Consider the following 27,059-nt stretch of genomic DNA (forward strand, 5'->3'; position numbering starts at 1 on the left):
GAAAATAACCATAAAAATAACACAAACCGAAACAGAATAATTATTTGAACATAATGGTTTAATGACGTTAGCTATAGTATTATCATACCCCGGGCCTTTCTTTTTTACAAAATGTTAATTTGTTTTTTTTTTATATAAACAGCTTAGTTATTCGCATCTTGTGCATGCGATACTAAATCGACTGTAATTTTGAGAGAGGGAAGGTTCCACAGCAAAAAAAGAGAAGCATCGGTATTTCATTCATTATCTTATTATTCTCATTTTATGCACAGAGGCTGGTATAGCGTGGAACGCATTTTGCGTAACCTGTCGTTCAGCCGTAGAACTAGGCAAGGAATTTGGCTGAGCGTAACAGGCCAACAGGGCCGTGGACTGCTGATAGGGGCCAAGCACCGCGGAAAGAAGAGTTCCTCGGCCCAGTCGAACCCATTTCGTGCAGCGAAGCTCTCGTTACGTCGACAGAAATGACACGGCTAGGCGAGATCTTCTGGTGGGAGAGAGCTACATAAAAATCGTTGAGTTGGTATAATCCTTCAGAGCGTGCGCCCAGTTTGCGCACCTGTTGCTTTTCCATGGCGTTTCTATGCCCCGTGAGAATACGACGAGGGAAACGAAAGAAAGGTGAGAAGCTGGGTTGAAACTTGCTCTTCTGTGTAATGTGTAGCAGAGGACTTTCAGGTACGGCACACTCGCACGGTCTGACAGGTCGCGCGCATCGTAACTGATTTCTAACCCCTATTTATTTATTTATTTATTTCACGTCTAAGTTAATGTATTAGCGAACACTTTGGAGTGCAGTCAGTGAGCGTCGTGCTTTACTTCTAATAACTGTCCAAAAAAAAATCGGCACCGTTCTGCATAATATGATTAAGTAACTTGACGTAAACCTGACAGGCTGACAGTTCTACAGAGATGTTTCAGAAGCCGGTCTCTAATATCGAAAACATTACGTTTTGCACAATGGTATAGTTTAGCGATCCAAGTCCATTTATACGACATTTGTTGTCGTTTATTTACTGCACCGAACCGGTCGGATATCTATGTCATGTATGGGGAAAAAGTTTGCGACCAAAAGTGAAGGCCGGTGCACAGACGTGTTTTCCCGGCATGTGTATACGTTTTACTGTAGGTACGAAGTTAGTAATGGTTCATTACCCTGTCGGGTAACACTGTCGCACGGCGCACTTTCGATCGGGATCGAATTTTTCTGTCGCGGTTGGCTCCCTCGCGCAAGCTGCAGGAGGGAGCCAATCGCGGTTGAGAATTTCGATCCCGATCGGGCGCGATCGAAAGTTGCCGCAGTTCCACATCGCGCCTTGTAAATCGGTCAGTGTCTTGTAAATCGGCCTGTATGCTTAAGGTTCATTCACACTAGGCCGACCCGACACCGATTTCGGTCTGCCGAATGTCGGCGACAGCGTTTTTTTCCTTCGTGTCGGCGTCTCTGTTACTCTGTACCGACGCCGACAATGTGCCGATGGTCGGCGGAGAGCTCGGCGTCGGTACAATGCGACTGGCACGGCTTGTCACCCGTTCTCCGTCGGCGCGAAGTCGTCGACGGCTTATACAAGCCGGTTGGTCGTTCTGTACTCAAGCGAAGACAGCGAAAGAGTCAAAGACAGAAAAAAAAAGTATATATATATATATATATATATATATATATATATATATATATATATATATATATATATATATATATATATATAATGTATAGACGACAATGACATAAAGATAAAAGAAACTCAAAAAACGCGAGAACACTAACACAAATGCACTTAATCTAGATCAAACTACAAAAGAAATACAACGAACAGTTGACAGTAAATATAGAAATTAACACTACACAGAACACACTTAATGGTGGTCAACAGAGTTCAAAAGAAAGCAAATGATGGCATACACATGGCCGGAGAGCTGTAGTAAGTCCATAAAGCGTGGAGTCGAAGGCAGAGCTTTCCCAAAGAATGCTGGCAAGCTGATCTCGTTGCGGTGGATGCGATTGCTGGGCTGGGTTTCCTGGCAGTCTAGGTCGGGCGTCTACCCTCAAGCAGGTTGAGCTAACTTGAGGGGAACTACTACTGTGAGCTTCATTGCAGACCTTGGCTTTTTGTCTTTGACGCTAACTAGTAAGTCGCAGTTCAGACGCGGCCCAGGCGATACTGCACGGCACTAGCTCCTTGATGCTTTTCAGCAGATTCTAGGCTCAGCTTCTAGACTGCCTAGCTTGATCTAAAACCTGCATTTAAATAGCTTCTCCTTTCCCTAGTTCCCTGTGTTGGGGAACGGCAGATATTGGTAGAAAGTACTGTGGAAACCCGCTAGGTGGAGAGAACTAAACTTTGCGGTGTTTCCAATTATTAGCTTGGCGGCCATTAATTACTTCTCTCCACCTTGTGGGTTTCCGCAGAACTTTTACGTCAAACTCTTGCCTTTGCTTTGAGTTGTATCCGCCTGGTTAGCTCAGATGGTAGAGTGGCTGCCCGAGTCCCGGACCAGGACGAAGTTTTCTTCAACTGCGAGGCTTTTCTTTCGAGGAACCCTTATGGGTTTCCTTTGTAGCATTTGCTCCGATTGGGTGGATGTGTCATTTTTGCTTGATTAATTTAATTGAGAAGTCTTTATGCTCAAAAGACTTTCAAGTGCCTGTGTGACGGCTACAATATGCTTAATTTGTGTGATGACAAACTTTGTTGCTAGCATGGATGCTGGTGTGCTCAAAATTTGGTGAAATTGATATGCAGCCTGAAGTTATAATTCATATTTATTGCTTGCAGAGTAATTTGGTCTCTTACACCCCATTGTTATTTCTGGCGCAAGTGACTGAAGTGCCACACTATATGGAATGAGTACTAGATTTAAAACTTTAATTAAGCACACTTGCAGTGTTGCTGCCATCGAGGTTGTTACTGTGAAGGCCTTGTCATCTGCTCTTGAACTCCATTGCCTTCCATCTGCAGCTTGTCAATATCTTGCATTATTCGGCATTGGACATTAGCAATTGTGAAATAACAATTTTGTCTTGCAATGCTAAATTTTATAAGAACGACAAGGGCGGTTGCATTAACTTCCACACAGTTCTATTTGAGAAGTTACACAAACTTACATGACAGAGCATAACTTATCGATACAACCTATGGCACAACAAATGAAATTAGAAAAATAAATTCAGCCAGATCTGGAAAAAGAAGTGAAAAAAAAAAAGGATTCACTGGCGATTACGAGAATCCCTAATACAAAATTTGAGCAGCCACATTTTGATGGCGGCGAAATGCGAAAACACCCATGTACTTAGATTTAGGTGCAGGTTAAAGAACCTCAGGTGGTCCAACATTACGGCATGCCTCATAATCAGACCGTTTTGGCACCCATAATATAATTTATTTTGTCTCGTTGGGCATGTTGCAAACGGAGTGAAATGTGCCGCGACTGCCTGGCTAATTGAGAGATTGCGAGGCGGCGCATGGGTGATGTGTGGGCACGATTTGTAGCAGCCGCCACAGACAGACCTCTGCTCATGCAGCTGTTTTTATACAGACGACTTGCACTACTCTGGTGCCATCTCGTAACCATCATCGCCACAAAGCCCGTCTTGCATGGCACTACGCTTCTCATACTTTTGCCATACACTCCTCCTCCACTTTCCTCCTCATGCTCTCTTTGCTATTGTCGTCTTTCATCTTCCACTGCGCTCTAAAAAAAACTCTATATGCATGCAATCAGAAAACCTGATGCAAAGCAAGGCACAGATAATAACTTCCTAAATTATTATTATTCATAAAAATGCTGCAGTACATAGGGCCTAAGCAGGAGGGGCAATACAAAGCATGATACATTGATAACAACGTGACAGACTGCTACAATAGCCAAAAATCAAGGAAACTGCAAAAAACAATACATATCAGTGAATATAACTGTACCAGTGAAAATACATGGTCAATGTAAGCACTAAAATTTTAAACAAAGGCACTTTATACAAGAACTTCTGGGATAAAAATGGGTAAAGGACAGCTGACACGGTTTGAACAAATTATGTCGACGTGGAGGGTACAGCTACAGTAAAACATTTGTGCCACAATTTAAGTGAATTGTCTCATATTAAGAGAGCTGTGGATGATAAAAAGTTATCCTTCTCCCTAACCATGCTTTTTCTCCTCAGCTCGTTTGGCGAGAGGTCGGGGCTAAGCTCCACCTTCACTGGCTCTGCATGATGACGTGATGTCGTGTAATCTATTTCCTGTGTCTTGGAGCCAGCACACAAAGTCCAGTACAGCACAGTACAACCACCCCTCTAGCCGCCTGGCGGTCAATCTCCTGAGAGAGTTATCCAAGCAATGTGTGTTGCAAGCGTTCTGACCCACCGTGGCTGCTTAGTGGCTATGGTGTTGGGCTGCTCATTACGAGGTTGCGGGAGATTAAATACCGGCCACGGCGGCCACATTACAGCGCCACTACAGCATGCCTCATAATGAGATCATGGTTTTGGCATGTAAAACCCCATTATTTAATTTTTTTAGCGTTCTGTTACAGTGCCAAGCTTGTCCGGTATTCTGGTAAACGGAGGCAAGCTGAGTGTTTTGACGGATGGGCAGAGGCGTAAACCCTCCATACCTTCCATACTACTACCACTGCAATGAAGGGGCTTGAGCATAAACATGGGCGGTCGCACGGTGCAGTCACCTGGTGGCACAGAGCTTAAAGCGACCCTGCACCACTTTTTATCCAAGTATAGAAATGCATTTGAAGTTATAATAAGCTACTTCAGAAATACTTACCACAAAAAGTACTTCAATGAGTTATTGGCAATCAAACATGCCCTTCGCGGTGCGTCTGCTCCTTCTTCATGCCTTGCACTGCGAAGTTCAAATTTGATTTTGGACATTAGCCTAGGTGCTACTACTTCAGATTTAGGCGCCTACGACATGCCAGATGTAAGGCAAATGCAGTTGTCCTCAGCGAGCTGCAGTCAGCTCAGCCAGTGGACTCGTCGTGGCAACCCGTGGCTGCCGTGGTATGTGCTATGTAGCAGACTGCAGCTAGATGCAACTGTAGTATGTATGTGCAGTGTTTGCTTTGTGCACGACATGGCTTGAATACATGCTTGCACTCATATGATCCAATGAACGGTCCAGCATACTCCAGTCTGAGCGGGCTACATGGTGTGGACCAGCTTTGTCCTTCAACTTGGCCGGTGGGTAGTAGCCACATCCAACTTGCACATATTGAAGCACTCAGTACAAAGAGAAGTTTGCCAAGACTAACTAGGAGCAGCCAGAATTGAGCGCGTGCTGGTAAACATGTGTGTGGTCTGACCTTAAGTTTTCCATGGTTAGAGGCTAGTTGAGCATTCAAATCTAGCTGAAATTAGCGAGGCCCGGCAGCTAAGAGACCAATAAGCAGGGTGGCCAAAGTTTGATTCCTACGCGGGTGGCCGCGGCCGAACATGAGCAGACGACAGTCAGCTTCTTACAGAAGTATGCAATTATGATCGAAATTCAAAAGCAACTTTGTCAATAAACATACACAGTAACACTAGGAAGAAGCACATGGATCCAAACACCCTTCTTGATTTATGTCAGCTATTGTGCAAAGCAGCCACATATGGAAATCTGCTAAAACCTTAGTATAATGAAATTCTTGATATAACGAACTACTTAACCTTTCGTAAGCCCCTGTCCATAGAACACCATCCATTTAGAACCTCAATATAACGATGTGTGTCTGTATACGATTTCAATATAACGAAATTCCACTGCCGCCGCAAAGGAATGCCGAGACAATAAATGGAAACTTTCGCCGACGCAGACGGTCAAATTATTGAATTACAAGCGGCTGCTTGCAGATGCACCTCCCAAATCGTGCGACAAGAGCGACCAGCGAAGTCGAGCCACATCATGTTCTGTATAAAGTCCAAGTGCGATACGATCTTATCGCGCCCTGCACACTGCCTGCTTTAGGTGCGAGGGTCAAACACGAAAGATGGCGTCTTCACGAGTGCCGCCTTCCAGTGCAAACAAAGAGAAAGAGGGGGAGAAGAGTGAGTTCGCGGTAACATCAACAGTAATCACATTAACAGTAATCAGTAACATTGTTGAACCCCTGTCGTTTTGGAGACTTCACACTGTCCAGTGGCCAGTGCTTTCTCGCTGCGCGCCGAGTCTTCTGGCTCTCCCTGTTTCTAGCGCAAACATTGAAAGGGCATTTTCAAAGCTGAGAATCATTAATCGAAAGAAGCACGCTTCCATCAGTGGCAGCAACCTCGTAAAGTATGTTTGCATTTATTACAACAAGCTTTAAGGTTGTAATATGCACAAATGTAGTGTTCTGTGTGTATATGTGTTTATGCATTCAAACCTTCCAGACAATTAAAATATGTTTCGTGTGTTCTAATGTTTTTAGTGTTCAGATATCATTTCATCTAAAATTTTGGAGTATTCAGAGTAACGCAATATTAAACTCCGAACTTCGTAGACTTGGGTATTTACGAGAAATAAACTCCGATAAACACAGAATTTCTGCCAAAAAAATAAACTCCGGAAAACACCCTCCGAATTTCAAGAAAAATATACTCTGAAAACACGGAGCCCTAATTGTAACATAAGCAGACGACACTTGCTGTGTGCCAGAAGTGCTTGAGTGTAGTGGTAAATTGTCATTGTGTATTCTCTTTCTGTTACTTTCCCTTTATAGGGACAAATTAACCAACCTTCCAAGTATTACGAACATTTGTTCACCATAAAGTTGGAAAAATTGTCGATGACGCAACCTGAGTGGCCAATCAAATAGCTCGCCCAAGTGATGTCACGTGCGCTAGCTACATAGAGTTTAACGGGGTGACATAAATTCAGGGGAGTGGCGCCACTGCGATCGGTATCGATGCACATTTTTAAAACCTTATGATAAGTTACAGCAGACTGCTTAAATGTGTCACTTAATGGTCAGAAAAACCTACCCTAATGACTTAGTACATTCATACATCCAGGTGATCCGCAGTGTGAAAGACAGTCATCTGGCAGATTATTCCAGTTACTTAGTTGCTTCAGAACGAATGAGAATGAAATTTCTCTTTATTCTTTCTTTTTGCAAAATAAAATGTTGGGAGAGAGTAAGCAAGCATCGTAAGCATGGCAGAAGATAAGGAAAGAACAGTTGGGTACTGAACTTAAGTGAATCAAATATTCATTTGTATACAGATACCATATAATGCAAGTGTGCAAGTTTTAGCCTGTAGTAATATTCATAAGGATGGCACTTGCAGAAGCTTGTGACATAAAAATTGGAGCTTCCGAGAGGCAGAAGTACCAGAAATGGGAATGTAGAAATTTTTTTTCAACATCCACTGCACCGAATCTGATAAGGTTAGTTGCATTTAAGAGAAACAGTGACTGTAGGAATTTTTTTTTTTAACAGAAATTGTGTAAAACTGTGAAATAGTACCAAGTCTACAACTTTGTAATCCAGTAATTGATAACAATATCACAATTCTGTATACTGTACCTATTAAGACATCTAAAGCAGACAAGATTGATGTATATTATACAGCACCCTCAAATATACGTCAAATTCACAGGCAGATATTTTGCATGGTTTGGAAATGCAGTACATTATAACTGTGAAGTCAACCTGAGCCATATTTTTACTGGCAGAAATGGCTACCTCGAAATTTTGAGATAGCAACGAAATAGCCTGCAGCTATCGCCAATGTGTTGGGAAGAAAAAATCTGGAGAAGTCATGAAAATAGGTTGCTAACGGGAGGGAGTAGAGCTTTAGAAAAGGCTGCACAGTAGGCTTCTCAAATCTGGGATCTAGTGGAATAATTTAAGCCTGCATATTATTAGCTGCAAATCTCAGCAGACCAAACCACTGACACATTGCCTGTCTTTTCACTAGTATTGGAGTGCGCAGCCTGCAGCTGAATTTAAGGATAGCATTTTTTTTTTACCTTAACACCTTTTCTTCCTTGGCTACCACAGCCAACTTTGTCTTTATTTGATTGGTTATTATGTTTACCTTGCTAAATAAAAAGGTGTTTAGTGAAGACATGTATGTTATGAGCATAGTGAATGCAGTGCACTAAATAAATAAATGAATTTAGCTTAAAGAGGTAGTGTTTCACCTAAGCATAACATTTTTCTTTTTGAGAATTGTAGCATTAGTTTGTCTGTATATGGTAGCTAATCCTCACTTATCTTCTTAGTAGCTGTGTTTATGTTGTTCCAGAAAGTGAGCCAACAGTGACATCTGCTTCGAAATAGAAGTGTGTGCATACACATGGGTCCTAGGCACAATATTGCAGCCAGGAGCTTATCTATAGCTGTTGGTTGCAGTCAGCCAACCCCTAAAGGCTCACAAATTGCAGCAAACCACTTGATGTACTAGCCTGGACTACTAGTGTTTAGTGCAGAAATGAACGCTGAAAGAGGATCAGACTAAAGACGGATGTGGCCTGTAATTTCTGTGCTGAATTGTGAAATTTCTTTAGCAACAGGTCCATTCCTTGGTCTAACTCCAATACTATAGCAGCCAATGTTTTGGTTAAGCAGGTGCACACAGTCCAGTCAGTCGCCTGTCAGCACAAGCGTGGAGCAAAAGCGTCGCTGGCACTGGGCTGCTTGGGAAAGTCTAGAGCCTGACAAAGTCGACATGCTATTGACTAAGGAATTTGTGGGTTTTTGTGTTGGTTTGTTTCTGACAAAAGTTATGCTTCAAATTTTCCTTGAACAAAGAAGAATGTGCTGCCATGCATACTAAATATGCTGTGTCATGGTAAGACCTGCCTTTTTTTCTCTTGCATACAGAAAGCAATGAAAAACTATCTGCACGTACACCGAGCATTGGCCGCATCACAGGCAGTGCCAGCATCGAAACGCTGGTGCGTGTGGGCATCGAGAAAGAACATGGCTTGTCACCGGATTCCAAAGTGGTAGTGCTGCATGATTTCACACCGTGTGTAGATGATGAGCTCGAGGTGCGGCGTGGTCAAATCGTCAATGTGCTCTACCAGGAGAACGATTGGGTGTATGTCATCGCTTCTGAGACTGGCAATGAAGGCTTCATCCCTCACTCATACTGTGCTCCCTATGGCAGCCAGCTTGGTGACCTGGCCTTGACAGTGCGTCACAAAAAGCTGCCGCGTGGTGTGGATGATGAACTTCTAGACCAGACATCATCACGAGGCACGCACTCTGTTGACAGCGGGCAGCAGTCAGACGCTGAAAGTTTTGGTGGTGCTGCTGTCGCCGCCAACAGTGGTCAGGAGCAGTGCGCTAGGGTTCACTCGGCACCCGGCCGCTCAAGCACAGCCGCTCTGCCCGATGTGCATCCATTCTTCAAAGATCCAGCTGGCCGCTACGTGGTGTTGTACACATTTGTGGCACGTGATGAGAACGATGTGAGTGTGGAGCGTGGTGAACTGGTGACCGTGTTGAACCACGAGGACCCTGACTGGTTCTGGGTGCTCCGCTCTGACGGCCAGGAAGGATTTGTGCCCAGTGCATTTGTGTGTCCAGCAGTCGCCGATTCTGTGCAGGGTGAGCACCTCCTTGCTTTGCATGCCTTTCAGCCATGGCATTTGGCCACGCTTTTTAGTTTAGTATAGGGCTCCCAGATGATGTCGCTGAGAGTGCGTCTAGTGTAGCGACTCCCTCTTATCTTTCGTTGCCTGCACAATTGCAGTTGGCAAATATAATTCACATGAAAGAGCAAGCACTTTGATTGAGTGTGCATTTAAGCATTTTTGACTGTTTTGGGATAACCTGCTCCAATGTTAGACAATGCAGTAATAAACACCAAATGCAAATATTGTTTCTGTACAAATATCAGAGAACCTACACTTTTGTTTGAAGACTGCCTGCCCTTTCCTGCTGATATTTTAAATATTCACGATCTCACTTATATTTAATACTTTTAAGGTCTTGGGACCTTTGCAGGGATGAGTAGTGGGACATGATGCAGCCATGGTGCACATTTTTTCAATGCGTCATCACCTGTGGCATGAGCCGTTTGCTATCATGCATAGCTAAATTAAAGGGTTTGCTGTCAATGATTGCAGCAAAATAGGCTCCCCCCCCCCCCCTTTTCCTTTTCAATTGTGTGGTACAAGTTCAGTCAAAATATATCTGAGCAAGATATGTTGACACAGTCATAATAGATGTATAGTAATGATTGTAAGATGAACAAGCAATGAGTTGCTCTTTAATATCAGAGTTAGTGTAAAGTGGAAGCACAAACAAATGCTCTGTTGTTAGAATGCAAGGCCAGTTAGACTAAGGAGTAGTTTCATGGAAGAAATGCATGTGCCATTACTGGGGCGTTTAAAAAGAGTGAAGTGAGTGGCATGGTACTGAATGGATTTCAGAATTCCTAATTGCACCACATATTTTTAAGTCAGTAGCTTATCCGGTTCCTACTTTACTGAACTAGCTACATATCTACCTCATCATACTGCACCACACTGGCACCCTCAACTTTTCAAAGTATGTTTCTTCATAACTTATTTCAAACTTTCTAATGAATATGTTCACATTCTTGATTTTCAGATTGGAAGTGTTCACTCAATCTTTATGTATGCTTTCTCTCAAATGTTCTTGTATTAATGATCCTTTCTTCATCAAACTTGTATGTGAACTCTTTGTTTATGGACGTTTCTGTAGCGTGTGTGTTCACACGCTGCTTTTTCCATTAGCTTATCAATAAGGATTTTTTCAGATCTTAGAGAGTTTCTACGATGGATTAATGTCACAGACTTAGTGATGTTTGATAAAAATAGTGCTTCTTCAACAGCTGTATTACCACCACCAACTACTGCGACATCTTTATTTTTGTAGAAAAATCCATCACAAGTGGCACATGCAGATACACCTTTGCCCATAAATTTTTCTTCTGATTCTAACCTTAGATATTTAGCTGTAGCACCAGTTGCTATGATTAGAGCATCACATGTATATTGCTCTACTTCACCAATTAGTTTAAAAGGTTTATTTTGTAGATCTACAGCATTGATGGTGTCATAGATTATTTGGGTATCTAACCTTTCTGCTTGTTTTTGTAATTTATCCATTAGTTCACTGTAGCGTGTGGTTACCTCCATTGTGAGACATTGTTTCATAGGAATGCTGTTCTATGGACTAATTTCAATTCTCTCTCTTGATAGTGTTTAACTCTTTAAGTGCTGTGGACAAGTTTTATTTGTTTACAATTCAATTTTTCGACATTCGTGCCCTTGGGCATTCTTTGCAAGTGACAATAATGGGCCAATCTGGTTCAATCCATTTTGATGTTCTGCTGAGATCCCTTTTTGGCCTTTTGTTCCCCTTAGGTCTGTCTGGTAGTGATTCTCGAAATAGTGGCTGCCACTCATCTGTTGCCACACCCCTCACGAAAACGTGCCTTTCATTTAATTGAGTCATCAAGCTCCGGAGATGTGCTGCTTTTGTGTGAAAGCATTGACAGTGATGGCAGTGTTTTCTGTGCTTGAGACACATCCATTGACTCTGATGTCTCAGACTACAGCAATAGTTCTGATAGGGCACAGCAGTGAATGAATTTAGATGGACAGAACCTACCACCAGCACCTAAATTTGCATATATTGAGACACAAGTTGTGAATTTATTACCCTCATGCCAGATATATTTCGAGTCTGCAAAGAATTTGCTATCCAGATGTGCAATAAATAAAACTGTCATTTTCTGCATGCATTTCTTATTTTTTGCTGGCACTTTAAGGGCTAATATTGTTGTGATACGACAGACGCTCAAGAGACATGCCACAAATGAAGATGAGCACGAGCTGGTTTCCATCTGGAAAACCAAACAGAGAGTCGCTCTCTAGCCTACGCCGCCGGTGCAGCTCGTAACGGGTAGCTGGCCTACGCTACGGGGGCATCACATGGAGGCTAAGCAGACCCACACCATCGTCCTAGTTTTGTTGATGGTTGTTTCTTTCATGAAGATTACGAGGTCGAGAGGATGAGGAATGGAACAGGGGGTTTATTTACATTGGCATTGCAAGCTTATTTACATACAACAAGAAGTATCACACTGGCCGGAGCACGGAGCACAGTACATCATTTTCGTAGCATGACTATATCTTTCTGGTGAGCACACATCAGAGCACCCTCACACACTTGAGCAGTCCGCTTAAATCCCTTTGGTCCTCCTTAGATCTCTAGGTCAGGGAAATCTGTGGTCACACCTTCCTCCAACCAGTGTCCAAAGTTGCTGAAGACTCTGCCTTGAGACTGAGGGTGTGCATAAGCAGTCCGGCACCTTTCTTTCCCAAGCACAAAGAAAGGAGGCGAGCTTCGTAGACAGGGATTGTCGTGCTCGACTCAAATTGTCACGTCTTCGTTGACCATGGCGGTTACCGGAGCCCGTGAGCAAACGGTGTAGAACACCCTTTTCCAGGAGTTTTTTGCTCCCATCGCCCTGGATGGCGACAGTAAACCATCAAACAACACTCGATCTGGCAAACATGTCTCGCCTTGTTGTTGCTGCAGGTCTGTTGGAGGGGACACATTGCTAGTTTCACGAAGCAATTCGTCCTAGCGGTGCAGGAGAGGCTAGAAGGTCACTGCCCCGCTGACAGATCGTAACGATACTTAAAAGGAAGACATCCGGACACCGACCAAAATGGTTTAAAAATATATTTACGTTTTGGCTCCCCCACGGGAGCCTCATTCACAATGAAACAAGCGGCAGAGCTTGTGCCCTTTTTATGTGTTGCTCGAGACATGATCAAGACACTTGGCATACATGAATGGCAGATTCGCTTCGTTGCGATTAAAAGTGTGTGCAGTGGTTTGGATGATTAAGGCACATAATGATTTCATTCCTTGGCAATGACGCAAGATTTTCCCCAGTTAATCGTATGTCACGTAGTCGCGCAGTGTTCGGCCAGGGCATTTGGTGCAGCATGTCGTTACATCAATCCTGTGCTGTTGAAGTCTTGTTTTGAATTTGCCAGTTTTTCAGACGTAGATATTGCGACAGTCCACACACGGAGTGACGTACACCACACCTGGGAACTTGCCCTTTTCCAAAGGGTCTTTCAGATGCATGAGCTTGTGTCCGAGTGTCCGGTACGGAATGTGCGCAGCCTGCACACCACATGGCTGCACAATGCATGCAAATGTCTCGCTTATGCCTAGGATGTATGGTATCGAAGCCCGTTTTTTGGGAGGGTCCAGAGTGGGTGGGTATTGTGCAAGCCAACTGACGCCCTACTGAGTCGACAAAGTACTCAGGGTATCCACAAGCCATCAATTCCCACTGCAGAAGTGCATTGTTGTGCACACGTTTTTCGCCACATGACAATGAACATTGGTGTGCAAGCTGTATGGAATAATATGCAGAGATTGCAGGTTTCTCAGTCACAAAGACATAGAAATCACTGAATGACATATGTCTAGAGAAAATGTCTTCCAACGAAGCTAGGTATAAAGGTCACCTAGTCACACTTTTTGAAAACAACATGTCGTGGTCTGCTTGCCATTTATGCATGGGGTGGGGGATGGCTACCTGGGGCTAACAGTGCGTAGCTGTTGGTTGAGCTCAGGTCTTTTGATCACTATTTATTTGTTTATTATCTTACATGCACTTTCCATAGGTGGCGACTGCGTTTTGCTTCTCTACTTGCTCTTTTTCGACAAGAGCATTTCTGCATTTACATTGAGGTGCATTAAGTCGTGACAGGCAGCGAGTGGTGCATTATGAAACACTGGGCTGGTCACTAGGGTTGCATCCTGTCACATGACAGCACCTAGAAAGGCAGACAGGGCATGTAAGTGTGTTTTTTGTTAAAGTAGTGTCGATACAAAAACCTTTTGTTTTCATTATTTAATAACTTTAAATTGTAGTATGAAGCATCAATTGCCTAGCATGCATCAAATCATTAATTATATCAGCATTTACTAGGACTGGTTTAAAACATGTACCAAGCGCTACACAACTATGACCCGAATTAGGAAGCAGGTTACACATCCCAGTGTTTGCTACATGGCATCACTGACCATTGACGCACGTGCCAGCCAGCCCAGCACAGTGGGCGAAGGCCACCCCACTAAACTCCTCCTTTGCATTTGACATATTGCTTGCACCTTGCCTCCCTTTTTTTGAGTGCTCTATGCGCTTTGCTTTCACAGAACAGTGTGGCCTGAGTAATCGCTGCAATGGGACTAGTAAACTACATTTTACTGATTTCTTTACTTACTCACTTGTTGTTTTATTTATTCATTTGTCTACCGAATTATTTATCAGAGCATTGGGCTCAGTGGTGTATGCTGCCATGTGATCACCACCTCCAATATGGGATCTAACCTGCTTCTTGCATCATGTCAAAGCCACACTGCACCGAGCATGTGTTTCAAAATTGTGTGCATTATAATAAATTTCTGGCTTTATATCTTAATTTACTGGGTTGTCAGCTAACAAGGCAAAAACTATGATGCAATATTTCTGTGTCAGTGCTACTTTAAGATCCCTCCCGACAACTTTCTAGCCTTGTGCAAACAATGTAGTAAACAAGCAACGCTTGTTCTACTACCTCCGCAGATAAGAAGACTGTTTGTTTATCTAAAACTGATCTTTTTGATGGCTTTCTAGAGAGCCAAGGAACTGTCCATGGTGCCATGCAGCCAGGCAGCAATGCCGTCTCTACCAGTGGTCATCACGGCAATGTGTCGAGCACTGCAGCTGCCACTGAAGAGCTGCGCTTCCACGGCAGTGAGCTGGTGATGCTTTACGACTACAAGGCTCAAGCACCTGATGACTTGACTGTGCGCCGCGGTGACTGGGTCTATGCTGACCTCTCTAATCAAACAGTGGAAGGGTGGCTATGGGCCTATGCACCAAAGGTGCACAAATATGGGTTCATCCCGAAGGCTTATGCTCGACCGCCTGCCATGACCTCATTGTGATTCTTGTACTCAGGGACAGTTCATAAAGTCTAGAACATAAGCAGTAAAGTCTTCAGAAAGGAAGCAAGAAGAATGAATGCACAGAAGGTAAGGGCTCAAAAAATTATGTCTCTAAGTTGGGAGTGGTTACAGTGAGGGACAATGCCTGTGCCCTTCCGTTTTTTTTTTTTTTTTTTTCGTGCTTTCTGAATAAACCCCATGCACTGTTTACACTTCATTAATGTATCACTTTATACGGACATTTTTTTTTTTTTTTTTTCCCCGTGAGAGAGTTGTACTTGACACAGCTTTCAGCTGTGTGTTGAATGCATTTAATGTTTTGGAAAGAAAACACATTCAGCTAGCACATTGAAGGCACCATGTGTTGTAAATTTATAATTTTTATTCTGTGGTAAAACACTGCCCTGCCAACAGAGCTGGATTCACACTGAACTGCATCTGCTTGCAGCAGAATTTATTGCCAGTGGGCCTTGTCCAATTAGGATGTCACATTGATTCAGTGCACTGCATGAATGCAGTATTAGAGAAACTGTTACCATAAACTTTCGGTGTCACAATTCTAACGAGCCATTTATGACAATTGTACAGCTCTCTAGGAAAATGCCACAAGGTATGAAGACTCTAGCTATGTAGACAAAGTGATCTTGTATTACTCCTGTTTAGTAGTAAGCCAAAGCCATTTAAACAATACTCATTTTGTGCAACCTTAGAATATCTAAACTTTTGCTGCTTTCCTTTTTGTCTAAAAAGGAAACAAACAAGTATGTGTGCCTTATTGTGAAGTGGCAAACTTATGCTGCACTTGTCGAGACGCCACTGAGGTTTTCACCTATACTCTGTTTTACCATTACTTGGCAAACGGCAAAGGCTGTGAAACCTGGGTACACCACGCTAAAGAGAGCCACCTGCTTTTTGACAGTTCGAGGAACCTAGATTGTTAAAAAAAAATTAAATTATGGGGCTTTACGTGCCAAAACCACTTTCCGATTGATTATGAGGCACGCCATAGTGGAGAACTGCGGAAATTTCGACCACCCGGGGTTCTTTAACGTGCACCTAAATCTAAGTACACGAGTGTTTTCGCATTTCGCCCCCATCAAAATGTGGCCGCCGTGGCTGGGATTCGATCCCGCGACCTTGTGCTCAGCAGCCTAACACCATAGCCACTGAGCAACCACGGCGGGTACCTAGTTTGTGTGTGTTTTCTTTAAAATGCGAATCTCTCTGTTCAAGACAATTTTTGTCATCCTCATTACTAATAAACAGGCTTTTTTTGAAATATAAGTACACTTGAAACATTTTCTTTTTCTTCTTTCTGGCACGTACATGTGGCACTCCATGGCTTTCCAATTGGGAATCAAGAAAGTTGGGCCATGGCCTCCGAGATCGGACAGCTTGTGCTTTTGTGCACCGCCCAATCTCTGAGGCTGTGGTTGGGTTAACGGACAAGGTGACAATACCAAATAGGCAGGCATACACGGTGCATATATTGTTGAACACGCAAATCTGTGATGTTGAGTCACCTTAGCATACGCTAAAAAGGATGAAGGCAAAAGCCTGCCCACTCATGAGACATTGATTACATTACTTGACATTTTCATTCTAAGGCATGGTTACTTCCTATTACTTGTCTTCTCCAAACAAAGGTGGGTTCAAATGCCTTGGTTAACTTTACCTTAACTTCGCCTTAACACCAAAGGCTAAAGGGTTTGACTCTCGACCTTCACGATGTCAATTGGAATCCAACTTGGGAGATATCACTGGTTTGAACATATCTCCAAGTAAGTTGATTCCCACCAAGGGACGTAGCTCTGTCCCTTAACTTTATCTTAATTAACTGCGCCTCAATTCACAATGCCTAAATTATTATCAAATGTAGTGGGTTAGACTCTTGACCTTCAATATGTCAATTGGAATCTAAATTGGAGATATGGCCAGTTCGCCCATACCTCCAGTGGGTTCGACTCCCGCCAAAGGTTGCGGGCACGAGTGCCTTTGCCTTAACGCCAAAGTTAATGGGTTCGACTCTCGACCTTCACGATGTCAATTGGAATCCAACTTGGAGATATGGCCAGTTTGCCCATATCTCCAAGTGGGCTCGACTTCCGCCAAAGGTTGTGGGTACGAGTGCATTTATCTTGATTAACAGTACCTTAACACCATAGGTCATGGGTTTGAGTGCCTTAACTCTATCTCAATCAACTTTGCCTTAACACCAAAGGTCATGGATTTGAGTGCCTTAAGCAATCAGAGCCATCAGATTGTCACCACATGCTTAAAGGGGCCCCTTCACCAGGTTTGGGCATAGTACACAGACAAGCACGGTGCATATACGATGTGCTGACGATTGTGTCTGCAAAGTATCAAACCACTGCATTGTCTGCCAACAGCTGAAATTTCAAAGAAAAGCCTGTGCGCCCTCACTTTCTACCAGATCAAGCTCACACAAATAGATATCTCTGCATCACACACACTGCCTGCAACATCACCAATTATGGCACAGGATTTAGGTAGATCACTGAAATGTAGAATGCAGCAGCTGCCGCTGGAGGTGGTCTGCGCAGCTAGAAAAGAAGAAATAAAGGGAGGCTCACGACGTAAATGTGACATGGTCCCACAGCTCTGGTATGGTAGTAGTAGTGGAAGGAGTGTCGCTTGCGGACTCTTGTCGAGGCAGAGGGGAGAGAGGGTCTTTTGACAGTGAAGCTGACCTCCCAGCAGCACGGTGTCAGAACATTTCCATTTTTGCCATCTGCCCTAACAGTGAGCCAAATAAAGATTATTGTGGTAGAACCCCAGTAGACTTGCAATGGTGCTTCGCTTTTTCCAGTGTAGTGAAGCAAAGATATTCAATGGAGGCTGGTGAGGGGCTTTATAAGTGGGGAAAAGTGATCAGTGCGAGGGTGTATTTGCATTGGATTTCGCATTTACAATATTTTTTCTTTTGCTATTTGTACAAGCTTTGTCCAGTTAGTTACTGCATGATTTCTGTGTGTTATAGAATATCGATAATGCAAAATGCACACACATGCACGAGATGTGCTAACGCAATAACCTGCTTAATTTTTTTTTTAATTGAGCTTTTTGTTCTAGGTCACAAATCCTTCTCCAATACTTTATCCCTTTGCCTTTATATGGCATTATTATAAATACCTCTACACGGTCGAATCTAATCCTTATCGCCAATGTAACGACTCTGTGCTTCCTCAGTGGTGGTCCGAACAGGGCTCCGAGGCCCACATCACCAGCACCAGTGGATAAGGAGTAGAATTGAGCAACATACTCTTTTAGATCTGGCTTCTCATTCTGTATTGCCTTTAAGAATGTTGCGGGTCACTATTGGCCAGTATACTCACTTGTTTCAGCAGTTTCTAGAGGTTATGCAACTGGTGGTGGATGTGTGAGAACTGCAAAATTTTCCTTCTTGTTACTCTGCTTGGCAACCTCTAGGTACTTCTCTGAGCAGCCCTTCAGCAAGCAACACCATCACATTGCCCAGAAATCCTGTCTCACTTGTGCTATCTGTTGCTTAAAACCACAAAACATTAAATGAGGGCAAGACTTTAGTGCATTGCCAAGACAGTTTCGCTATGCCCCTCGTAACAAGTTTCAAACGAGTTGAACGATATGGCAGGAGTGGCTTATTAGCCCAAGAAGTGTAATACCAATGTGTGGTCGTTTGACAACAAATTCTACTTCTAGGAATTTGATGGTTCCATGTAATGGCATCTAGTAGGTTACTTCAAGGGGACTAAGACGTTCATGAATGACATGTATAATGCGCTTTGATATGTGACTGGTCCGACGTTGGCCAAGAGCTCTGCTGCCACTAGGGGCAGCAGAGCGCTTGTATGGGAAGCTGTGACCTAGTAATTGTCAGGTGGCTAATGCCCTTCTGGCAAGGGAGTGCCTTGCAGGTGCATTGTACTTGCACTTGTAAAGCTGTCTGCTGGCTCTTCGCAGGGCTTATGCTAGGACTCGGTAGAATCGAAAGTCTCAATATGTCTCTTGGAGATTCAATCCAAGAACCTTCCGAAAAGTAACTGGATGCTTTTCCTCTAACTAGGTGCCAGCCATATATATATTTCTTGCACTAATCAAAACTAACACGTTCAAGCAAATTTTGCAATGCAAATTTGTTTCAGTTTCTGTACAGAGCTGTCAGTGTACCATTGCAAAAATAAATGCCACCGAACTTCCAAAATCGGAGCACTACAAATGTGTTTGCGTTGATGCACTTCAGCTGACATTACTGTGTCATGGAGCACCTGTGCATCTGACAGCATATTCGTCTAGCAATTCAGCACTGCAGCAGCGTGTTATCACATAAAAATGTGCATCTTGAAAGTTTGTGGCGGCATCAGCATGTCATAATATGAATCATGAAGACTATTTGGCTTGAAAAGAAACACGGCAGTACAGATTTATTCTAACATCTGCGAAAGGTAAGCAATATCATTCTGTGTGTTTTACTTTGTCAAGGATGCCCACGTATTTGGTGCTCTCACGCTCGTCCTCGGAGAGTCCCAGCCTTTCTCCTTCTGCATGGATCCACTCCTCAGCACGGCATTTCTCTTCAAGGAAGGCAACCTGCTCAGCCACGAGTTTCTCGTGGAATGCATTCATCTTGTCTTGCTTTATTCTCTCGCAGTACTCTGCTGTAAGCCTCCGGAGGTCACCTTTCTTGGTGACAGGTAGCGTGATGTGGTGCAGCTGAGCAGGAGTATAAGTGATGTGCAGTGTGTGGGTGACAAAGTGAAAACGCTCGCGGTCATACCGGTACAAATACTTGAGTGCCTTGTTGCGTTTCTCAATGGCCTTGGCGAGTGCATCCTTCAGCTCCCTGCGCTAAAAAAGCAGCACGAGTGTGAATGCAAGCAGTTGGTACCAAAGCTGAATACTATACAAATCGTACTTGTTTTAACAAAAGTGCACATACACAGTGCTGTTGTCGTGTCTGTCTACGCCATCTAAGGTGTGCGGTTTTGTTAAACCAAATATGAACCAACTAGCCCAGCAACACATCCTATTAATATACAGATCAGTTCTGTTGAAACCCACATGGTTTTTCAAAAAAGAAAGAAAGGGAAAGTTGCCATCCACCAAACAGCAGCTCTGTACTAACTTTGTACCATCATCATTCATTAGCCCTTTTCCTCCTCGTCCCTCTTCCCCAGTGTAGAGTAGCAAGCCAGAGCAAGTTATAGTTCAGGCAGACCTCTCTACCTTTCTGCAAATAAATCTCTTGTACTACCTTTAGGTGGATGACAACCTTCCCTTTTAGTAGCCAATGCTCAATTCAGAGACTTATCTTCGTGTTTCACATTGCTCAGTGGCTGCATTCTGGCCTTACATGCTGGCATAGACTTCAAAGGCCTTGTGTTTACAAGTGCTTTCATTTTGGAAAGCCACTTGTTTACCAAAGCCGATTCTGGAAGATGTATAGCGTCATTCTATACTTTGTATATTCTAGAGCTTCATTTTGTCAAACTGGTATCCTCACAATGCTAGTATTAGATCTATAAACCTAACCCTTAATCTACATAATCTTTGGTCGCGCCTTGTCTCTGCCTTTTTCAGTTTTCATTTCAATGCCCTTTTAAAAGAAAGTTGAATGCCTCTACAGCAGAGTGACCTGTACAAGGAAGGATTGGTTATGTCCTGGCCTAGTTCCTACCATTTATTTGTATTGTGAATGACCATACAACGAAGACCAGTACAAGAACTTTGCCTGTGAATGAATGAATGCCATAAAGCGGTGCTGCCCTCCGCAGACGTCACCAAGGTGCACTCTGCTCGAATGCTAACCAAAACACCTAGTAGTCCTGCTGCACTGCTCCAGAATTGGCTCAACTCGCATGTTACTTGTAACCCATCAATGGTTGAGCAATACGTCATAGTTCGCGATGACGTAATTACAACTGATGTCCGACAAAATCTTCAAAGCTTGCTAAGGTGGAAAGGACACACATATCAATGAAGGAAATAGTGATGAAGGTCCTGTAAATGAACCAAGAATTCTGACGACAGGGGACGTGATTGCAGCTTCGAGGGTGGGCAGCTTTACTTTGCCTAGCTCCTGCATTTCGCCGCAGAGCATGCTGTGCAGACCATGTGGACACCGGAAACCGAACAGTGCACAGACCTCGATTTATACTTAAAACTGATATCAAAGGAAATTCTAGAGTCAACACGGCATTGCTGGAAACGCAAAAATTTGACCCCCGCTCAACACCAAATCCTTAAATAACTTGCGAAAAGGAATGACATTGTAATAAAACCAGCAGACAAAGGCGGCAGTATCGTAATCTGGAAAAGTACAAGAATGAGGCCTCTAAACAACTGAGCAACCACATATATTACAGAAAACTTGACTCTAACCCAACTTCAGATTACAGCAATGTTGTGTTAAGCACAATAGCGGAGCTCCGGTCCAGGGAACTAATCACGATATCTGAATATCGCTTCATAATGCCCGAGAACAAAACAGCAGGCCGCTTTTATCTTCCTAAAATACATGAAGTTCCGGTTGAAGAAATATTTACAGCAGAAATCCCAGGTCGGCCCATTGTGTCTAATAACAACACACCTACTGAGTCACTATCTAAATTCTTAAATCACCACCTGTCAAACATACCCACTACCCTCCCATCTTTCGTTCAAGACACGCCGCACTTCCTTTGAATTATCGACGGCATCAACGCCAACCAAATCCTTTCCGACGGCGCTATTCTAGTCACTTTGGATGTTTCTGCCCTTTACACCAACATTCCCATGAGTGAAGGAATTGAAGCCGTTTCTAGAGCCCTCGCAATCAATCCCCAAGCGCACGCTCTTGAAGTTTACTTATCGCTCCTTAGGTTAGTTCTCACGCTCAACTATTTCGAATTCGATTCTATACACTACCTGCAAATTTTCGGCACTAGCATAGGTACGCCATTCGCTCCCACGTATGCGAACATTTTCATGGGACAGCTTGAAGCAGACCTGCTGAAATCCTACCCTTTTAAACCCCACACCTATCTCCGTTACATTGACGACATGTTTATAATATGGGAACACAGCACAACCGACTTAATTAGCCATTTCAATCTCTTTCACCCGAGTATTAAATTTACTGCTCACCACTCTCCTAGTCAGATCAACTTCCTGGACATGACGGTCTACATAGAAAACGGAAAACTGAGAACGACACTTTACCGGAAGCCTACAGATAGCCAGCAATATTTAGACTACAACAGTCATCACCCGCGAAATTGCAAGCAAGGAATTTTTGTCGGGCAAGCGAAACGTATAAGAAGAATCTGCAGCGAAGACCATGATTATATCCACCACCTAAATGACCTTAAATCAACGCTAGCAGAAAGGAACTATCCCCAAGTTGCTCTCGATAGAGCTTATGATGCCGCGTCAAGATTGGAGAGACAGTCGGAATTGGCGAAGAGACAGCCCACATTAGAATCTGACAGACCGCCAGCCTTTATAACAAGATATTCTAATGCACTCCCAAACATAAACAACATCCTAAGAAAATACCACCCAATATTATCAAGTAACGAGCGTCTGCGAAAAGCGTTCCCGGATGTACCCAGGGTTACCTATCGCCGAAACAAGAACTTTAAAGACATGTTAGTGCACGCAAAAGTCAGCCAACAGCATTCCCCCGTAATAAAAGCATGTTGTCGCCCCAGGTGCAAAACCTGCAGGCACCTTCAAAGTGACATTAAAATTAAAAGCACTGCAAATAGTTATACACATGAAGTCAAATCTAGCTTCACTTGCACAAGTTCGGATGTGATTTATATGCTTGAATGTTCCTTCTGTAAGAAACAATATATCGGTGAAACAGGACAATCAATGAATGTCAGATTAAACGGACATCGCGCGGGCACAGCTAAAAAGCTTCCCAAAGCCGTCGCCAAGCATTTCAACCAACCAGGTCATAACTTTGATGAACTTAAACTCTACATCTTAGTCAAATTTCCGTTCTGAACGAGAAAGAAAATACAGAGAATCATACCTTATCCATAAGTTCAAGACATTGCAACCAATAGGCATAAACGTTTCAAAGGGAGCTTTAGAATCTATTCGCGATGCTAAACTTCAAGCTATAGGCAACAATACTTAGTTTGATATCTTGGCGGATCCCCCCCCTTTTTTTTCTCCCCTTTCCTTTCCTTTTTTTTTGTCAGCCGTCGTGTCAGATGCCCTTGACACGCCGGCTAACGTGCGTGTGTTGACAGACCGGGGTGGGGGGGCCTGGCTTTGACCTTGTACACAGCGTTTCTTTACTTTCAATTCGACACGCTAACACATTTTTTCTCGTTTCCGCGTCCTCCCGCCTCACACCCTCCCCCCTTTAGAAGAACCCCACCTATATATACTGTGGCGAGGAAAGCATATGTCGCCTTGAAGAAGACAAGTCCACTTGTCGAAACGTTGGCTCCTGCATTCACCTTGTTCACGTTTTGCTCATCGTCTTGAATTTCCATCTCCCGCATTCCCCGTCTTTTCTCTCAAGTAGTAGAATTAGGCACTTAATATAAATGCAGAACAAATTGTAACATCAATACAAAAATGACGTCATATCAGGAAAAACATTCATTGTGCATTTGGCCAGAGCAGTGCTTCTACTAGCTGTTCGCTACTAAGGCGAGCTCTGTTGAGTAATTACTGGATCCAGTTTGTTCCACTTGCACACTGAGAGTGGAAAGAAGGAATAGAAAAATGTGTTGTTGCACGAAAATTCCTCAAGTGTGACAGCATTTTAACGACGTGTATGTCTGGAGCGGCTTATACTAATAAAGGCTGAGGAATCTATTTTAAAGCGATTGTGGAGCAGTAAGAATAAAAATTTCAAGCGATGTACCTCTGCTCGATTGTTCAGCATCAGGAGCCATGCGCAACGCAGTAGTTCCATTGGGGAATTGGTTCGACGCTATCTGATAAAGCAGACAGTCTTGCGCTGCACGCTTTCTAACATGGCCGCTTCATTTTTCATGTGTGGAAACTAGGCTATATGCGAGTTGCTTTGTGCTGGGGGTAGAATGACGGCGGGCCCATTTAAGAAAAAAGTTTGTTTGCAGCTCTTTTGGCAACATTTCGAATGTGTGTTGACCAGCTAAGAGGTGAAGTTATTGATAGGCCCAAGTACCGATACTTGTGCACTTTACGTAGTGGTATGTTATTAATACAATATTCAAAATTTAATGGCGCCTTTTTCTGCATAATTGTCATGGAGACAGTTTTGTCTCCTCTACTGTGAGCAGTATGGAGCACGACTATTAGAATGAAGTCACCTTTTCAACTAAGCATTTTGGAGGTCCCGAGTACATAGTTATAAAGGCGTCTGACTTCATAATTTTTTGTGTTTATAACAAAGTGTACACAAGAGTTTTAACTAAAATGCCTAGCTTAAAATTTTTGACCCAGCTTATGCTTCTGTCGGCCTTAGCTGCACACTTGCTCTGGGGCGAAAACTTATTTTTAGTGTTTTAGTTTCACTGCAGTTTTATGGTAATGTCCTTGAATACATCACCTAAGCAATGGCATTTTTAAGTAATGTACACTGTTTCTTCCACGGGCCACAGACGGCCCTTGTCATGCAGGCGAGGGCCCAGGCCGAGCCTGGGCCAGAAGCTGCAGAACAATCCTCGCCTTGAAAACTCGATCATGCAGTGCTCAAATGCAGGCTCTTGAGCAAAGCACTATTATAATATTGATTCCTTAATCAAACAGAAGCTACGAAGTCAGCTGAACGTGAACAGAAGCGCGCCACATTGCACTAGGAGCGCAGAATGGCCAATCTCCTATTGAGGCATGCTGCAAGCACTGCATTGCATCATTGAAATTGCTGCCTACACACATATCTATATGCATATGAGAGCACATGAATATCACAGTGGCCACCAGGAGACTGAAATTGGCAGCCTTTGGCGAAGCATTCAGTGACCTGGCAATTATACCTGGCATATTTTGGACATATTTTCAGTGCGAAAACACCAAGCCCATTTCCTGCCATGCAAATGTCTACATAGGCAAGATCAATTAAGGGTGTTCCGTATGATTGTACCTCGGAAGGTGTGCACGTGTTTCAGCGGCAATTACAGCACTGCAGTTAATACAAATCAAGCAACATCAGTGTTGTCTGAGGCTATGCAAAAATTGTTGCCTGAAAGGTGACTGCTACACACAATGTGCACCAACAAATGGAACGTTACAGTCATGGGAAACAAACCTTTGGGTTCATGTGATAGAGCTCTTTAAGCTTCCTTACGAGAAAGGTCTTGTGAGCAACTGCAAAAGAAAGTTGGCAGGTTACAGATATTGCATGTGTAACAACTGGAAGCACTTGCCTTTGTACTCAAATGAATCAAAGTCGTATGGATGCCTTTGGCAAAGCTTCACAAATCTGTGCTTTTTCGCCTCGTGGATCTGCCTCTGTTTATAAGCAGGTGGTAATTGCAAATAATAATTGGCTGTACCAGTGTGCAACATACATAGAAGTAACCTGAGACTCACCATGTTTGCGAGCTGCAAGCTAAATACCCTTTTCACTTCCAGCGAAGCCCTACAAGCACAAAAGAGCGCAAATAAGCGCTGTTCAAAAACAATCTGTGAAGCGCAAAAGAACACACACACAAATCAAGCACCTAGAAGCGCGTTTCCTGTGGCTTTCAAAGGCACTGGTTGACGACACCGATTAGTCTACACCACGCATGCTACGAGTCTCGTAACCTTAGGTCACTACAACTTTTGGCCAGCCACAACATTAGCTAGAGCTGCTGCTGCGTCACAGCACTCGCTGCTACGAGCTAAGTCAATGCCTCGCCAGCAATCCAATGCGACAACCGTGAGCTAAACATTTGTATATATATATATAAAGACAGCTCCTGCAGCTTGCCAAAGTCATCCCTTACGTCTTAAGTTCGTCAGACAGCTCGAATCCGGACAACGGCATGGTCGGGTCAGTTGGTCCTGTGTCACTGACCAAGTCCCCTGCACCACAGTTCGAGATATGTGTTGGTACTGCCACAAGACTGAACGTGCCAGATTGCACTTACCAGATCTTGCGATAACGTCAGTGGGCGCTGGGTAAGACCACTCAAACGGGAGGTAATCAGTGGGCCACGACAGTATCTTTCTATTCCTGAAACGCCTAGACACATGATTTGCTGAACCGAGATGTGCTCGGTTGCCGAGAAGTGCACGGGGCCTGTTCACATCCTTGGTTGCCGCCGAGTGAAACCCGGCAGTCGTGGTTTTTGCAATAGTTTCGGTAACAGACAACTTAATGAACAACACTCTTACAGTACTCACAGAACACGAAAGTCTCGCGAAGCTGTTCATGCTTACCGTCAACCTGGATGTCACACCAGGCCCCGCACACTCTCAAGTTCAACAAATGGCCACAGAGGGCGAAAAATCAGTCGAGGCGCGTTTCAGCGTAAGCGCGCAAGTGGAGCTGCTGTAATTTGGTCGAATAGTTTAATTTGTGCTTTCTCTGCTAGGAGCGCTGAACATGCTGAATTTTTTAATTTACACAAACTATTGACATGAACAATCGAGGTGTCTAAGGATTCTTTTTTACCTCAGGCAAATAGGCAGTTGATTTTCTTTTAATTTGATTGTTGAAGCTGCTTTTTAGTCATAGCGTCAAGGTTTTTGTGCTCGATTAACCACCGACAGCCGACAGCCTACTGGTATCGATGCATTTCCTGGCCGTTGGCGTTCGAATACTACGGCGGTAAAACATTTTCGAAAGCATGCTGGTTTCGTCTGCGAGTCATTACATAGACTTGCTGTAAGAAGGTCTACTCTTGGCAAAGAATAGTGCCTCATTTTGTTTAGGCGTTGACTATCATAATAAATGCGGCGGAGGTTGAGGGAGTACGCTTGAAGGTACGTTTTTATGCCGTTGATCTCCATAACACCGTAAGTACGCAAACCGATGTCGCAGAACACCCGATGCATCATTGTGTGTTCTCCGTCATCGCTTGTTTGCTGTATGCCTACTAATTCTTCATTTCTTCAAGTATTGTATCCTCCTTTTGTCCTTGTTCTCTTGTGCTTCACTTACAGTATGTCGTTCCGTCAGCTGTAATGCGCATTTGCAAAACCAATACGTTTGATAAGACGCAGTGGTT

General features: G+C 43.6%; 2 protein-coding genes across 2 annotated transcripts; one reads left to right on the plus strand and one right to left on the minus strand.

The window, feature by feature from the left end:
* The first annotated feature begins 83 nt into the window (after positions 1-83).
* On the plus strand, positions 84-15,130 carry Dlish (Dachs ligand with SH3s). Its single transcript, XM_050170308.3, has 3 exons — positions 84-621; positions 8,797-9,528; positions 14,600-15,130. The coding sequence occupies exons 1-3, from the start codon at positions 573-575 to the stop codon at positions 14,911-14,913; spliced, it is 1,095 nt and encodes a 364-aa protein (XP_050026265.1). The 5' UTR covers positions 84-572; the 3' UTR covers positions 14,914-15,130.
* A 4,181-nt stretch (positions 15,131-19,311) lies between these two features.
* On the minus strand, positions 19,312-26,354 carry bonsai (28S ribosomal protein S15, mitochondrial). Its single transcript, XM_050170309.3, has 6 exons — positions 25,977-26,354; positions 25,833-25,911; positions 25,435-25,483; positions 25,269-25,353; positions 25,151-25,209; positions 19,312-19,761 (listed from the first exon to the last, which is right to left on the minus strand). The coding sequence occupies exons 1-6, from the start codon at positions 26,260-26,262 to the stop codon at positions 19,369-19,371; spliced, it is 951 nt and encodes a 316-aa protein (XP_050026266.1). The 5' UTR covers positions 26,263-26,354; the 3' UTR covers positions 19,312-19,368.
* Between the last annotated feature and the right edge of the window lie 705 nt (positions 26,355-27,059).

Source organism: Dermacentor andersoni, chromosome 6 (genome assembly GCF_023375885.2).
Source record: "Dermacentor andersoni chromosome 6, qqDerAnde1_hic_scaffold, whole genome shotgun sequence".
Classification (NCBI taxonomy): domain Eukaryota; kingdom Metazoa; phylum Arthropoda; class Arachnida; order Ixodida; family Ixodidae; genus Dermacentor; species Dermacentor andersoni.

Bases quoted from the DNA above. Each gene is read 5' to 3' on its own strand.
- Dlish (XM_050170308.3), top strand. From the start codon at position 573: ATGGCGTTTCTATGCCCCGTGAGAATACGACGAGGGAAACGAAAGAAA. The intron at 622-8,796 runs GTGAGAAGCTGG...TCTTGCATACAG, and splicing joins ACGAGGGAAACGAAAGAAAG to AAAGCAATGAAAAACTATCT. The intron at 9,529-14,599 runs GTGAGCACCTCC...ATGGCTTTCTAG, and splicing joins AGTCGCCGATTCTGTGCAGG to AGAGCCAAGGAACTGTCCAT.
- bonsai (XM_050170309.3), bottom strand. From the start codon at position 26,262: ATGAACAGCTTCGCGAGACTTTCGTGTTCTGTGAGTACTGTAAGAGTG. The intron at 25,210-25,268 runs GCAAGTGCTTCC...TTTCTTTTGCAG, and splicing joins TGATTCATTTGAGTACAAAG to TTGCTCACAAGACCTTTCTC. The intron at 19,762-25,150 runs GTTTGTTTCCCA...CTGCTTTTTTAG, and splicing joins TCTATCACATGAACCCAAAG to CGCAGGGAGCTGAAGGATGC.